The sequence below is a fragment of the Cryptomeria japonica genome, chromosome 8 (assembly GCF_030272615.1).
Source record: "Cryptomeria japonica chromosome 8, Sugi_1.0, whole genome shotgun sequence".
NCBI lineage: Eukaryota > Viridiplantae > Streptophyta > Pinopsida > Cupressales > Cupressaceae > Cryptomeria > Cryptomeria japonica.
The window spans coordinates 112399147-112413770 of NC_081412.1; the positions used below are offsets into that span (position 1 = coordinate 112399147).

At 37.3% G+C, this 14624-nt stretch overlaps 1 protein-coding gene across 1 annotated transcript in view; it reads left to right on the forward strand.

Annotated features, from left to right (window-relative positions):
- Positions 1-14624, forward strand: part of LOC131031259 (uncharacterized) — a 49917-nt gene that overhangs the window by 13996 nt on the left and 21297 nt on the right. Inside the window, exons 4-8 of the mRNA XM_057962316.2 lie at positions 4783-5009; positions 5142-5353; positions 5489-5591; positions 5698-6068; positions 6251-6761. Of these exons, the coding sequence (XP_057818299.1) occupies positions 4783-5009; positions 5142-5353; positions 5489-5591; positions 5698-6068; positions 6251-6761 (1424 nt within the window). The remainder of the gene's footprint in view (positions 1-4782; positions 5010-5141; positions 5354-5488; positions 5592-5697; positions 6069-6250; positions 6762-14624) is intronic.

Here is a 14624-nt window from a genome sequence, read left to right on the forward strand (position 1 = left end):
ATCAGTTATACATGAAGTCCTTGTTTTGGATCCCTATCATAATGGGGAAGTCTATCAATCAGCCTTTGTATCCAAAGTTTGTGCAAAAGAATTAAGTTGAACTTCATGGTGTAAACTGCACAAAGTCTATTATCTTGCTGAGACACTGAAGAAGCACCTGGTTAGGTTTGATATGTTTTATGCTCATGTCACTCCTAAAATTAAGGAGATTATAAGGCATAAATTTAAGCTACGAGTCAATGCAAAGAATTAGCAAGGGGATTACTTCCTTTCCTAGTCTTAATAAGTCTGCCAGTTCCTCTCAAGAAGATTCTTCTAGAGGATCTTGATTTAAGTCCATTCAACGGTCAACCAAGCCAATGTGAAGAGGACAAGCACCGATATGTAGAAGTGGTGTGTCCATTTGAGCCAGTGTTCAATGGGGATGTGTCTGCCCCCAAAAAATTGCTGTCTCTGGAGATGGGGATATTTCTAAGGTCCCAGGACAATAGGGAAACATTCCTCTGTTGTGCCATCATCGCTACTACCAGTGGATGTCTCCCTTAGAGTGGGGATGTTTTTGGAGTGTCCCTCATTGATGGGGACTATGAGGGGACGCTAGGACATCCCAGGACCCTCAAGAAACTCAACCATATCTCTTGAACGTTTTGGAAACTTGCAGCCATTCCTCGCATCTAGTATTTAAAAAATAATTTAAAAAAAGGCGTTTATTTGAAATTTGGATCCTAATAGTCTAATGAACACTATCTGCATTCTAAACACTAAAAAATGCTATAAAAATTGCATAGCCCTCATCATTTAGATCAGTCAGATTCTCTTGATTCACTGCTAGTTCTTTGAAGAGTGAAGATTTGGCTAGAAATATTAAAATAGTGAGGACTTAGTGTTAGAGAAAACATAGTGATAAAATTATGAAAGCAGCATGCCCCCAGACCACTGTGATGGGTGTTGCTTCTTGAGCCTGTTGGGAGCTCCACCCCTAGGTCCTCACCAGCTGCCATCTTGCTACCATTCCAAAATCAGGGTCCTTGGTCCCCCCATCACTGGAACCCTTCTCTCCATCCTCCCATCCTCCATTCCAAGACTTCGTGGAACACAAATTTGAACCTAATTCTGTAGAGGAAAGACTCCAAAAGGAATTCTGAGAAAAGAAACTTATGATTTTGAGAATGCATCAGTGAGGAAGGATCCCAAAAATAACTAGTATTGAAAGAACTAGGAAATGCTGAGTTATGTGTTGCTGTTTGTTGTGTTGCACTTACCATTTTTTGAGGCTGATGTGAATTTCAATGCTTGCCATTAGTTGCTTCAGCTGCCTTGCTTACTTTGTTGTTCTTGCAGGATTGGCAATTTTTGTGTCTTCTCCCTAAGGGTTGCAAATTTGTTTTCTAAGGGGATCGAATCATCGAATTTCTTTTTCCCTTCTTACATAAGATGCCTTTTGGAATTTATTTGCCGAACTATTATCTTTGTGTCTATTTTGGAGATCCCTATTTTTCTATGTTACCCCGAGTTTCCGGGACGGGGATGGCAGGGGACAGTGGGACGAGTTTCCAGGTTGGCAAATTTTTTTGCCAATTTTGGGGACAGCAGGGGGACGGCAAAGGGGACGGCTGTATAAAATATATAGGGAAATTTTAAATGTTCATATGAAAAATAGATAAAGCATGTATACATACATTATATTCATACGAAAACATGGATAAAGCAGGTATATGTACATTATAGAACCTTAACATACCACATTTGTGTTCCAAATTCATTGTCAATACTCAATATGCATTCATAATTGAAAATTCAGTGTAAATATGCCAGCACTTGTTTGCATGTAGTTCATTGTTTCTTTCTGGTTGGACGGTATTTTGATAGTCTTCCATTACTATTATGACCTACAACCGCTTCTTTATTCTCTACAAAGTTTTGAGTGTTTGTGAAATTCATTGCCAAGCTGTTATTCATATTTTTGAGTGCTTTTGGCTATGATTCAGACCTGTTTACCTTTCATATCAGTGAAAAGTCCAATATTCTAGGCCTGCAACCACGTTTTTAAGCACTACCAAGTTCTAAGTGTTTGTGAAATTTATTACCAGGCTGCTGCTCATTATTGCTAAGTGCTTTTGGAAGTGATTCAGACATGTTTACCAGTCATATTAGTGAAAATCCAATTTTATAGACCTATAATAAAATTAAAAAATGTTCTTTTTGAGCATTTGAGTCTTTTTTAAAAAAATGTGCTGGGAAAAGGGGGACGGCTGGCTGTCCCCGGGAAGGTTAGGGGACGTCATAGATGTCCCCAACCATATTGGGTACGGGGGGGCATCCCCTTTGAGAATCCCTGTTGTTCCCAAGTTTCTAGGACGTTTCCCACAGATTTTGCAATTTTGGGGATGGCAGGGGGACGTCCCCTAGGCGTCCCCAAGTCCCTGAAACGTCCCTGGTACGGGGACGAGGGATTTCAGCCCGGAATTTTGGGGATGGCAGGGGGACGTCCCCTAGCCATCCCCAAGTCCCCGAAACATCCCCGGTACGAGGACGGGGGATTTCAACTCGAGGACGCGTCCCCGGTTAACATAGCTATTTCTTCATATACTTCTTGGGTCATTTCTGCTGCTGCTTGTGTCAGCACACTTTCTAAGTTTCTGGGTTCTTCAACTTTTCTTGAGTAGTGGATACCCTTGCAAGATGGCCATGGTGTAAAATAGATGACATCTGAAGGGTATGTTTTCAGATTGTAGAAGTTTCTCCCATTCTATCCCCCCATGTCTAATATGATTAAATTTGGTAGCTGCTGGTCTAGATTGACATTAACACATTTTCAGGCATATTTAAAATACCTAGGTTTCTTGTAAGTTTAGAGGATGCTCATTGCTATGTATTCTTTTATGGCATTGGTAATCTTTGCTAAATATGGATCTCTCTAGTACTGATTGGGGAGAAGGGGGAATCTTACTAACCCATGAGTATAATTGGGATGCCCTCCATTGGATCAAAAGCTGGGGCCCAATGTTTTATGAAAAGCCTCTTTAGAAATGAAGATTGCAAGGAAGTTTTTCTTAGGCTTCATTAGGAGATTCATTTATCCTGTAGGTTTCTAGTTGTCTTGAATCTAGTAGGGCAAGGCTTTCAGTCTGAAATATGCATCCATGAACCTGCAGATACGTGTTGCTCCTTCAGTAGCCATAGTCTTTGTTCCATTTTGTCCATGGAGAAGTACACTTTTGGAGGACTTTCCTGTCCAATATGGCAGCCATTCTGATGGATTCGAAGTTGAGCTTGGAAAAAGTTCACTTGGTTTGGTTGGATATTGAAGATTTCAACACTTTTTTGCAGATCTAGCTGTTCTTTTGTTCTTTTTGTGAAATAGCTTCATGGAAGTTATGAGTTACTGTTGAATTTGAAAGGTTGGAATGCCTAGAGGAGGCCGTGGCTCTTCTCTCTGATTTGGGATCCCTTGACTTGTCAACCTTTGGTTGCTAGGGAAAAAGGGTGGGTATGGCTGTATGGTTATAGTGTTGGTGAAGGGATGGAGGGAGAAGAATATTGTTTGACAATGATTTTGGAGAATTATGTCCCAGGTTTTTAAATTTTCTACATTAGTTCTCTTCATTTTTTGTACATGGGTTAAGCTTCTCCTAGGGGACATTCTTGTTTTGGTAGCATATTAACTCAGTATGGACTTTTATACATTTTAATGTTTGCTTGCAATGTGGAATCATGTGCATTAATGTCCCTTTTTTCTGAACATATAATTTCAGATCCAAACATTTTGTGCTTTCTAACTGTGATTTTCTTAGGAAATTCCTATTTCTTTGCTGGTTTAACACTGTAATACAAATAGATATGAGGCATTTATAATTTTTTCTAGAAAAGATTATTTAAGTAATTCGTAGAGAAGTTTATTAATGTTTTATATTTTCTACTATCCATAGGTTACCACAATTGTCAACTGAATATCAGGATAAGTGTAACTTAATGCACATCACCTGAATCATTTATCCCCTTTATTTTTCCATTAGTTAAGGATAGAGATACCTGACCTTGCTGTTAAGAGCATATCCCAAAGTATCAGTCAATTTCTAGGTCCAATGTAAATGAAGTGTCATCAGGTGAATTTATTTTACCAGAGGCAGGATGATTAAAACCAAATTGAGCAGTTTTTTCAAGCCAAACATTTCTTCTCTTATCTGCTTGGTATACACAATGTAATATGTTCATAAATCAGAATTATGTAAGCTTTTTTGGTTCCTTCTCGAGCAAATCTGAAAATCTTTGCCAAATAGGATAGTTACATTAGACGAACAGGATCATATTTTTCCACAGTGCACTGTAAATGTATTGAAATGCTTCCAGAAAAAATGTGACCTTTTTTGAATCAATGTTTTTGGATCCCACTCCATGATCCATCAAAATATTTCCTCTTCTTGATGGTGGATCATGGAAGGTGATTTGGAATGTTGCTTCAAAAAAGCTCACACATTTTTTTCCAGAAGCATTTTCAATACATGATCTTATTTCTGTATGGTCAAAATCTATCTGTTTAATCCATTTTATGTTATTTGATTTTTAAATCATGCTCAATATTAACAGTAGTATATTAGTAGATAGCTGCCATTTATGTGGTTTTGCATTCTCAAGCACCTTTTTTTTATTCTGGACACAAAAGTTTAGACCTTGTCAAATCAAGATAATAAGCAGGGTAGTTCTCAACTAGTGTGGCCTGAACATCAAACAATTCAAGTGCAAACAGGATATTTCTCAAGGTTGTGGTTCTGCTTATTTTAGGTCTCAGTTTCAAGGAAGCAGAAGAGCGTCTAAAGGAAGCTGGGCCAAACATTCCTGTCGGTAATCTTATTTCATCTTGGTGGGACATCTTCTCGACCGCATTATGGCATCCATTCAATATTATTCTCTTTGTCTTAGCTGCGCTTTGTTTTATAGCAAACGACAAGGCCAATGGAAGCATCATGGTTACTATGGTTATTATAAGTGTTAGTGTTCGGTTTTACCAGGTACTTATTCTATGATTTTGACCGAAAGTAATGATTCTCTCAAATTGATCATGTGAAGGTTGCTTTGCATTAGTGCAATCCTTGCATCTTCCACATTCATAGATAAAAGCTATGTATCATATCTGACATCAGGAGTTCAGCAGTTCGGTGGCCGCACTAAAACTATCCGAGCTAGTCAAAGCATCAATCAAAGTGCAACGATGTGCAGGCAGGGAGGTCCAGACAGAGTTGCAAGTTCAAATTGATCAGAAAGATGTTGTACCAGGAGATATTATAATTTTTAGTGCTGGAGATCTTTTTCCTGGTGATGTGCGGTTGTTATCATCCAAGTCTCTTGTTGTGAGGTATGATTACCTATTTCAATGTTCTCTTTGTAGAATGTTTATGTATTTTAGATGGTTTATTATTTCTATGACCTTCATGCCCATTCTGCAAATGATTTCTATGAATACAATTGACAATTTCATATCTTGCTGCAGTCAATCTTCATTGACAGGTGAATCTGGGATTGTGGAGAAATTGGCAGATGTCATAGAAGAACCAACTACTCCCTTGCTCGAGCTGAGAAATATATGCTTTATGGTAATCCTCTACAGTAAAAGAAAGAAAATTTAGTTATTTTTGTTTTCTCAAGTTACCATTTTTTTGCAAGTTCTGATTCATGAGCATACCTGTATGCCCTTGGCAGGGAACAAGTGTAGTTTCTGGCTCTGGTACCGGAGTGGTTGTGTCCACTGGCGATAAAACTTACATAAGCACTATACTCTCTGCTCTGGGAAGACGAAGTCCACCACACGCATTTGAGAAGGGTGTGAGGGGTGTCTCCTACGTGCTCATTTGTTTTATGCTTGCTATTGTCCCTGTTATCGTGATTGTGGATTATTTTACAACAAGAGATTTGGGTCGCAGTGTTCTTTTTGGTATATCAGTGGCAGTTGGGCTCACACCTCAGATGCTACCCCTAATTGTGAACACCAATCTGGCAAGGGGAGCCCTTGCAATGGCAAGAGATAAGTGCATTGTGAAAAGGCTGGTGGCAATTCAGAATATGGGAGCCATGTAAGTCCTTATTCTCTTGTTGAAACATCTTGAAATGATGAATACTTCCTCACACATAATTCTAAGATAATATACCTTCTTACAAACACATTAATGCATTTTAATAATCATTTCAGTAGGCAGAAATGATGAGATCTACTTTTTGGATTCTTTTCCTAACTACTTTTTCTTCCATCTTCCAGGGACATATTATGCACAGATAAGACTGGGACTCTCACCATGAATAGATTAGTACTGGTTCATCATCTTGATTGCCAGGGCATGCCAAGTGATAAGATTCTGTATTTTGCATTTCTTAATTCCTACTTTCAGACTGGGTCCACAAATCCTCTGGATGATGCAATATTAGCATATGCTTACACTGGTGGGTACAGATTTCAACCCACAAAATGGAAAAAAATAAATGAAGTTCCTTTTGATTTCAGTCGACGAAGAATGTCAGTCATACTTGAGGAAAGCAATGATAATCAGGCCAGTAGAAAAAAACACAATTCTCATGCACAGAGAATTATGGTGCTGAAAGGAGCTTATGAAGAGGTTCTAAAGGTTTGCAGTTTTGTTCAGAATGACATCAATAAGGATACTATAGAGCCTCTACTTTCACAGGATTATCAGAGATTACTAAACATGGCTGAAGAACTGAGCAACGATGGCCTGCGGGTTATCGCTGTGGCAACAAGAAATCTGAAGCCAGTATGTCTAGATCCCTTTAAACTTGTGAACAACATTTTTCACCTGCATTGTATGGAAAGGAAATATAAATAATTTATTTGTTATCTTTTTAAAAAGCTTGCACTGCCATTACTCCAAAATTCTCAACATTCCTGGAATCCATCTCCTTGCAATTTTAATCACCCTATTGAGTGCTTGCACGCCTGTTGTCATATTTTCACTTATTTAGTGTTCTGTTTCAGATATACAAATACACACATGCATACATATATACATGCGTATCTGTATGTACCAATTTTTTATGCTTGCCTCGAAGTTTTTTTCCTCTATTTTTCTAGAGTACATCTCACTTATCTCTTTTTAAATTGATGTTCTATTACTAAAATTAAATCAGTATAGATGTGTCAAAGAGACCACATCAGACCCAGCAGGCACAATGCATCATACAAAAAATAACATATCAGCTACACTATATACTAGTGCTTACAACAGCTTTAAACATTAGACTTATACATCTTTACTAGTTCATCTACACCTTCTGCCAAAATTTGTTACAATTAGGAGTACATCATGTAAAGTACATCAAAGTATGTATCAGTTCGGCAGCAGCCTTGTAGATAGCCCCAAAAAAGAATAACTGAGTGAAACATCAATACAGGAACATAACCAGTTTCTTCTGTCATATCTACCTGCAACCATTAGTTTAGCAATTATAGCAGCAGCAGTTGAAAACTTGAAACCATTCCCAAAATAGGAGGATAGAAATATACCACAGCAGGAACTTATTACTAGTACCAACCCTGATCATAATTTTCATTAGAAGTATCCATCTGAAAGGTTCTTATTATAGGAGAGATGGTATTCCTATTGTCTCTGTTCTCAAAATTCTGGTTTTGAAACTTCAAATCAGCACTGTTAATGCATTAGTAGCTTCTGCAAGATAAGATTTTCCTAATTTATTAATCTCCTCTATTCTGTTTTGGTTTACTCATCTATACTATTAGATTATCTGATTTATGCTTTCCGAACTGAATATGTTTATCATACTGTAACCTTTGATCTTGATTATGATATTGATATTGGATAAAATGGATTAGATCGACGACCTGCTTAACACAGTTAAGCGTCGATCTAAATGCTATCGGGCTAGTAACCCGATAGCATATTAATGTCGATTCATTTATGAATCGGCATTAATATACTATCGGGGTATTAACCCGATAGCATATAATGCTATTAGTTATTGTTATTGTTTGCCTTGACACCGATTCATTATCGGGTGTGTTTATAATCCATTATCATTTGCTTTGACACCGATTCATTATCGGGTGTGTTTATAATACATTATCATTTGCTTTGACACCGATTCATTATCGAGTGTGTTTATATCGATCTGTTAACATGGCACCGATTAGTTATCATAAACACCAAAGTGAATCGGTAGACAGTCACGACCCAGTGACATCTTGGTCGGACATGTCTAAAAGACATGTCCGATCAAGGTGCCACTTGATCGTGGCTGCCTTGCTATATATACATCATTCAAAAGAAAAGGAAGACATTGAAATCAATACATGTTCATCCTTCAGACCTGCAGAAAAGAAAGACGATAATATTATTGTCATAATAATAATACCAAAATCAGAAATACACTATCTAGCATATAACTTGTTTATTATATTGGAAATTGCAATAACTTTTACAAGCACTATCTTCCTTCATCTTTTCATAGTTGGGATTTGTTATACTGGTTCTGAAATTCCACATACTCTTTGATGAATTTTTCATCTAATTTTCTAAGATTATGGGGCCAAAATTATGCAAATTTGATGTCTGATTTTATAAACCATAACTGAGCCTTCATCCTTGCTCTTCAAAAATCTCTCCTTATGAATCTTCAGAATGGCAATATCAATGTACCTTGTTAAACAAAAATTTTAAAAATAGAGTCTACTTGAAGACTCTATAAGGTGCCTCCATTTGTCCTGGAAAACATCCCCATTGCTCCTTTTCTAAATGACCATAAATTCTCAGTGGAAAGAGAAATGACCATAAGTTCTCAGTGGGAAGAGCAAGCCAAGAGAAATCAAGCTTAGGGTTTAGACCATTAATATAATTTAAACGAAGTTCAAGCCAATTTTTTTCCCCTAATGTTCTACCCATGGATATTACCTATAAATAAAGTTCAAATAGACTTGGCAAACTTACAATAAAAAAAAGATGATCAAAAAAATCCTCAGGAAAATTACAAACAAAACAATTCAACTTGCAAGAATAAAAAATAATATAAAAGGAGCTCATATCAAGCTTTGTAACTAAAGAAGCCATCTAAAACAAGTCTTTTTTTGGCTCTAAAAGGTTACACCAACAACATTTAAGAACATAATGTTGATTGTAATTAGGTAGGAGGGGTGGATTCCAATTGCCTTAGGCAACATTGGAATCCGCCCAAAGGGCTGGCCCCTCTTTAACGTATAGGGCTGGGCCCTCTCTCACACGCCACTCCCTAACCTATTCCTCATGCCACCCTAAGGGAAACGTGTTCCCTCTAAATAGGGCCGACCCTATATTCAAAAGACAATTCACACAAAAGAAATAAAAGGATAAAAAGAATTAATGTCAAAGCCGACCTAAATGGGTCCTTCGCCTCATATAAATAAAGGACAACTTGACTTCATTTGAACATTCATTCATCTTCTCTCTCATATGCGAATCTGATCTGAAGGACAGCGAACTTAGTCTTTTATCTGCTGGGCATAAAGCGATCCATCTCTGCTGTTAAGGGAGTGGCCTTCATCAAGCGATCTGCCAATTGAAGGACCTGCTGTTCTGAAGTAGATTACAGTCATCAGCTGGAGGCATACAAGTCATTTCAAGATCAAATCCTTGGTTGCTGGTTGATACAACAAAAGGCAGATCCAAAACTGGTTAAGGGGCAGATCTGAAACCACTTGAAGATGCCATTAGCCCTAAGGGTAAACTGAGATAAGTATTGTAATCAGATTACTACTCATAATCCATAATCAGATCTGAGGATCTTTTGTGGCTGGGTTTTTCCTCCTAGGAGGTTTTCCCAGGGTACTTCTGTGTTGTGTGTTCATTTTGTTCATTTCTCTACTTTTGCTTAATTCTGGAAATTCCTAAACACTAACAGCAATTAATAGTAATCTGAAAATCAAAGATAAATTCTATTTTCTGAGCATTGTATTAATCTAAAGGACTAAAATCAACACATAAGACCAAGCTTTATCATCAATATAAACCTTCCAAACAGAATTGATATGGGGTAAAACTTCTTGAATCTGTGAGAAGCCTATACAGCTTGTTTAGAATTGATATTGAAGAAAGCAGTACCATCCTTCCATTGAAAACTCTCAATGATCTCTGTACTGAATTTCAGTTCCACAGTAAATTTGATATTAAACAAAGCTTTCTTTAACATAGTGAAAGTTCTTCTATGAGAATTAGGTAACGAGTATTTGGTTTTGAGGTAAAGCCAATTCTAAATACAGCTAGAATAAAAAATATTACTAAAACCTAAAATTCCTTTACCATCCCAAGTCTTTGCTGAGAAACCTTGGAAAAGAGCTAGAAGTTTATTATTCCAAAGTAAGCTCTACCTTACAGATTTGAAACCCAGAATCATATTATCATTTCTTTTAAAGGCCTCACTGACAACAATTAATTCCCTCATAGTTTCTTAAGCTCTCAAATGTTGCTAAGAGTGAAAACTGTAGAGCCTACAAGTGTAAGGGAGAAGTTCCCAAACAAGAAGTAACGAGGGTGAAGGCCTCTCCAATGTTTGACCTTTTCAAGAAAAGCATGCTGAATATTGTTTGTAATTAAAACTTTCCATGACACATTGCCATTCAGAGCCCTGACTATCCACTTTGTGGCCAAAGCCATACCTTTGATATTCAAGTTTATAAGGTCAAAGCCACCTTTACTTTTCTCAAGCAACACCGATTCCAGTTTACAACTGTCTTTTCCTTTTACCTTTATGATTAGACCAGAGGAAAATTTTGATTAACTTTTGGATGTTCTATGTTTGAGAGCTATGGAATGACCAAACTGAGGCATAGTATATATTGTAGGATGATAAAATTTCTTGACAAACTTGAAACCTACCTACCAGATATAGATAGTGATTGTTCTACTGTCTAAATTTCTCTTCAACTTTACAAAAAATCGAGTTCCACATATTTTTCAAGGAAGGGTTAATAGAAAATGGAATCCCAAGTATCTGACTTGTCTATTAAGAAAATTCCATTGCCATTTGTATTTACTAGACCATCTTGGAGGAGAGTCATACCAACTTACAAGATAGATTTAATTTTAGAGATTTTGGCTTTTGATGCTTGACAATATATATTAAGCTTGTTGACTAAGTTATCAAAATTGTCTTCTTTCATCTTAGAAATCAGATTTGTGTCATCAACAAATTGAATATATAACAAGATATCGTAAAAAAGATACATTCAACCATATTACCAAGCTTGGAAGACCTTAATATATATTGAAAAGCATTAAATGCACTAACAAAGGGGGCAGGTGCAAGAGGGAAACCCTCCCCAATAGATCTCTGCACTCTTCAGACTCGCAGAGTATAAGACAAAGTTAATGAGCTATTGATGTCGATTTGGGTATTTGCTTCTTGAAACATTATTCTTATCATATTGCAAAATTCTTTGGGAAATCCAAAAGCATCCAAAACTAGTAAATGAAAGACCACTCCACCCTATCATATACATTTTCAAAATTAAGCAACACCATTCCCACATTTTATGGTTTGTCCTTTTGGTCCAATCAAGAGATTTCTACCTGGTGGTGTGGATTTCAAGAATGTATCCATCCTTTATCAACATCCAAAACTAGTAAATGAAAGACCACTCCACCCTATCATATGCGTTTTCAAAATCAAGCAACACCATTCCCACATTATGGTTTGTCCTTTTGGTCCAATCAGGAGATTTCTACCTGGTGGTGAAGATTTCAAGAATGTATCAATCCTTTATCAAACCATTTTGAATACTGTTAATAATCCTTGGGAGAATATCAGATAATCTCAAGGCCAAAAACTTTAGGATATATTTATAGGAGATATTTAATAAAGTAATGGGCCTCCATTTCTTGATATTAGTTTTGTCTCCCTCTTTAGGAAGAAGCTTAATAATTCCTCTATTGATTTTGTCTCCTAAAGAACCTTTATTGATGGCTTCTTTATAAATTAGAAAGAAGTCATCAACTACCGAATCAAGGCTAGCTTTATAGAACTTACTAGACAACCCATCTGCACCATGGGATTTGCCATTTTTGAGAGATTGAATAGCAGACCCAGTTTCCTCTTTGCTAATTTCTTTGTCAAGCATGGAGGCCTCCTCATCAATGTTCTTTGGGATAACTCTCTTACAAATATCTTGTGCTTGTTTACAAATATTTGTGTGATCCTCTTGTAATGTCTCCTATTTATAGGCTGTCAATTCCCAAAGGGAAACATACATTACTACCTACCATGTTACAGTAATTTCGAATTAATGACTAGGGTTGCTCATAGCATAGTTATGCATTGTCCTTATTCAGGCCTAATCTTAATCTTCTTCTAATTTCTAACCCTGGATGGGAGACTTGCTTGTCTAGGGTGCGATGATACCATCTCCCTAATGCAGACCAGATTACTGGAACCTCAGTCCATTCACCCTTGGGCAAATTTCAGGATCATGAGTTCTTTCACCCTTGGGGCTCATCTATCATGAGATGGTTTTACTCCGCTTCTCCCTAATAGCATCACACCACTCCTCAGGAAAAAGGAATTAGAACTGGTTAAGAGCTTCAGACTGTAAATATGCCAATATCTTGTTGTACTATGAATGCATATGAAACTAAGTATGACTGTCATACATATAGCAGTCTATATTAATATTACTATTAAATTCTACATAAGAACATTATCAGGCTTCATATATTAAGCATACGTATTAAGCACATCCCCATGTATACCACCAAGAACAAGGATGTCACTGCCTGTAACTTAATAACAGTTCTGATCTGATCTGATCCATGGTGATGTCTGATGCAGAGCATCCAACAAACTCAATCTATCAGGGAGAGTTTTCTCCCAACTCACCTATTCAAATAGGTGTCAACCCTTCACTGACTCACAAGACCCCTCACAGGATCACTAGTTACTCATAAGGCTTCAATACCCCAAAAGTAAATCCATGCTCCTCAACCCTCATCCAACCATTGACACACATTAGTCTAGGCTTATTCAACTTGCCCAAGGCCAACTCAAGACCTTCCACCCGGTAAGTCACACCAAACTCACAAACCTTACACACACAAGTCCTCCAATTTAGGACTCCTAATTGCCCATGGACACAACTCCCAATGCCAAACAAGTTTATACCAACCCAAAGTATTGCATGTCAACTTCATGGAGACTCTCCATCATAACCAAAACAACATGCTTCACCCTCCCATCCACCCTAAAAGACATAAGGTACCCTGCTGTCATAACTCTGTCTCACTGTGACAGCCTTAACTTCTCATGGACCATACTCTCTTCACAACCCTTCAAACATCATCAAAGATGATGAGAAACCTCCCCACTCCTCTCTCTGACACCAAACTCATCAACAACCCCACTCCTAAGTTTGCAAAGTGCAGTTATTCTATTCACTGTCAAATTATGACAGTCAAGTATGAAGTTTTAGGACAGTTAAGGATATTTAGTTACTTTGGCTTGTTCATGGGTGATCAATGTTGGGAACATGTTCTTGGACTTCCCCCACATCTTACTAAGCATTCAACAACCTTTGGTAACCCCGCCCATGCACTTTCTCCACTCAAACCCTTCAAATTCACTGTCATAGCAGACCGAGACCCAGAAATCAGTTATTTTCTCCACCTTTTTCACGTACTTTTCTCATCATGGAGCCCTGCAAGGAATAAGACATAAAGGTACAAATATACAAAGGCTTTTCCACCCATTGGAGTGGTTATTCAACGTGGAAATAAAGCAAAAAGCATTTTTCTCAGTCTCGGGTTACCCTAGATTAGGTTATTGACAGTTTTCACCAAAAATGATATATCTTTGTCAAAACAGCATGTAATTAAATGAAACAAAAAGTGAATCAAAGTAGACTCATTCCCACACCATATCAAATGGATTTCCAAGGCAGATGATCAAGTTTCAACAATGGAAATTGCTCTTGAACAGACTGCTGCGTCTGAAAACTCAGAAAATTGCAGGAAAACTCAATGATATTTTTATTAATCTTGCTTTTGATACATCAACTTTTCCCATCCAACCTTACATTGCCCGAGAATATGTGTATTTAAAGGCCATTCAAGCCTTCCCCAACGGCTACAACTACTTTTTGAACTTGTTTTAACAACTAACCCCTAATTACCCATGTAAATGCAAAATATTGCTTTGTCAACTTTTGACAACATTGGCAATTTTGCTCATTTATTACAAAAACTTTATAAATTGACCCTTTAGGACTCCTATTCATCCAAATATGCCTAGATGAGATCAAATAGCTATTAGACCACTATTACATACCATGATCTCATTATTTGACATTCTTGACAACATTATGACAATATTCACCTAATAGAATTCTTGAACAACCTAACACTAAAAATGGACTCAAACCTAAACAAATGGTTCATAGAACCTTATTTAGACACATTCAACATGAAATGAGACTAAAATCTCAGATTCGCCTCATAGAGGCATAGGACCAATTAGGTGCTCCTGCACCAATGTCACTGGATGCTTTTGATTCCTTTCCTTTATATCTCTCAATGTGAGGGAGAGGTCACACCTCTTCATCATGTATGGCTTTTGGCAAGAGATACACCCTTTCACCATTAGCA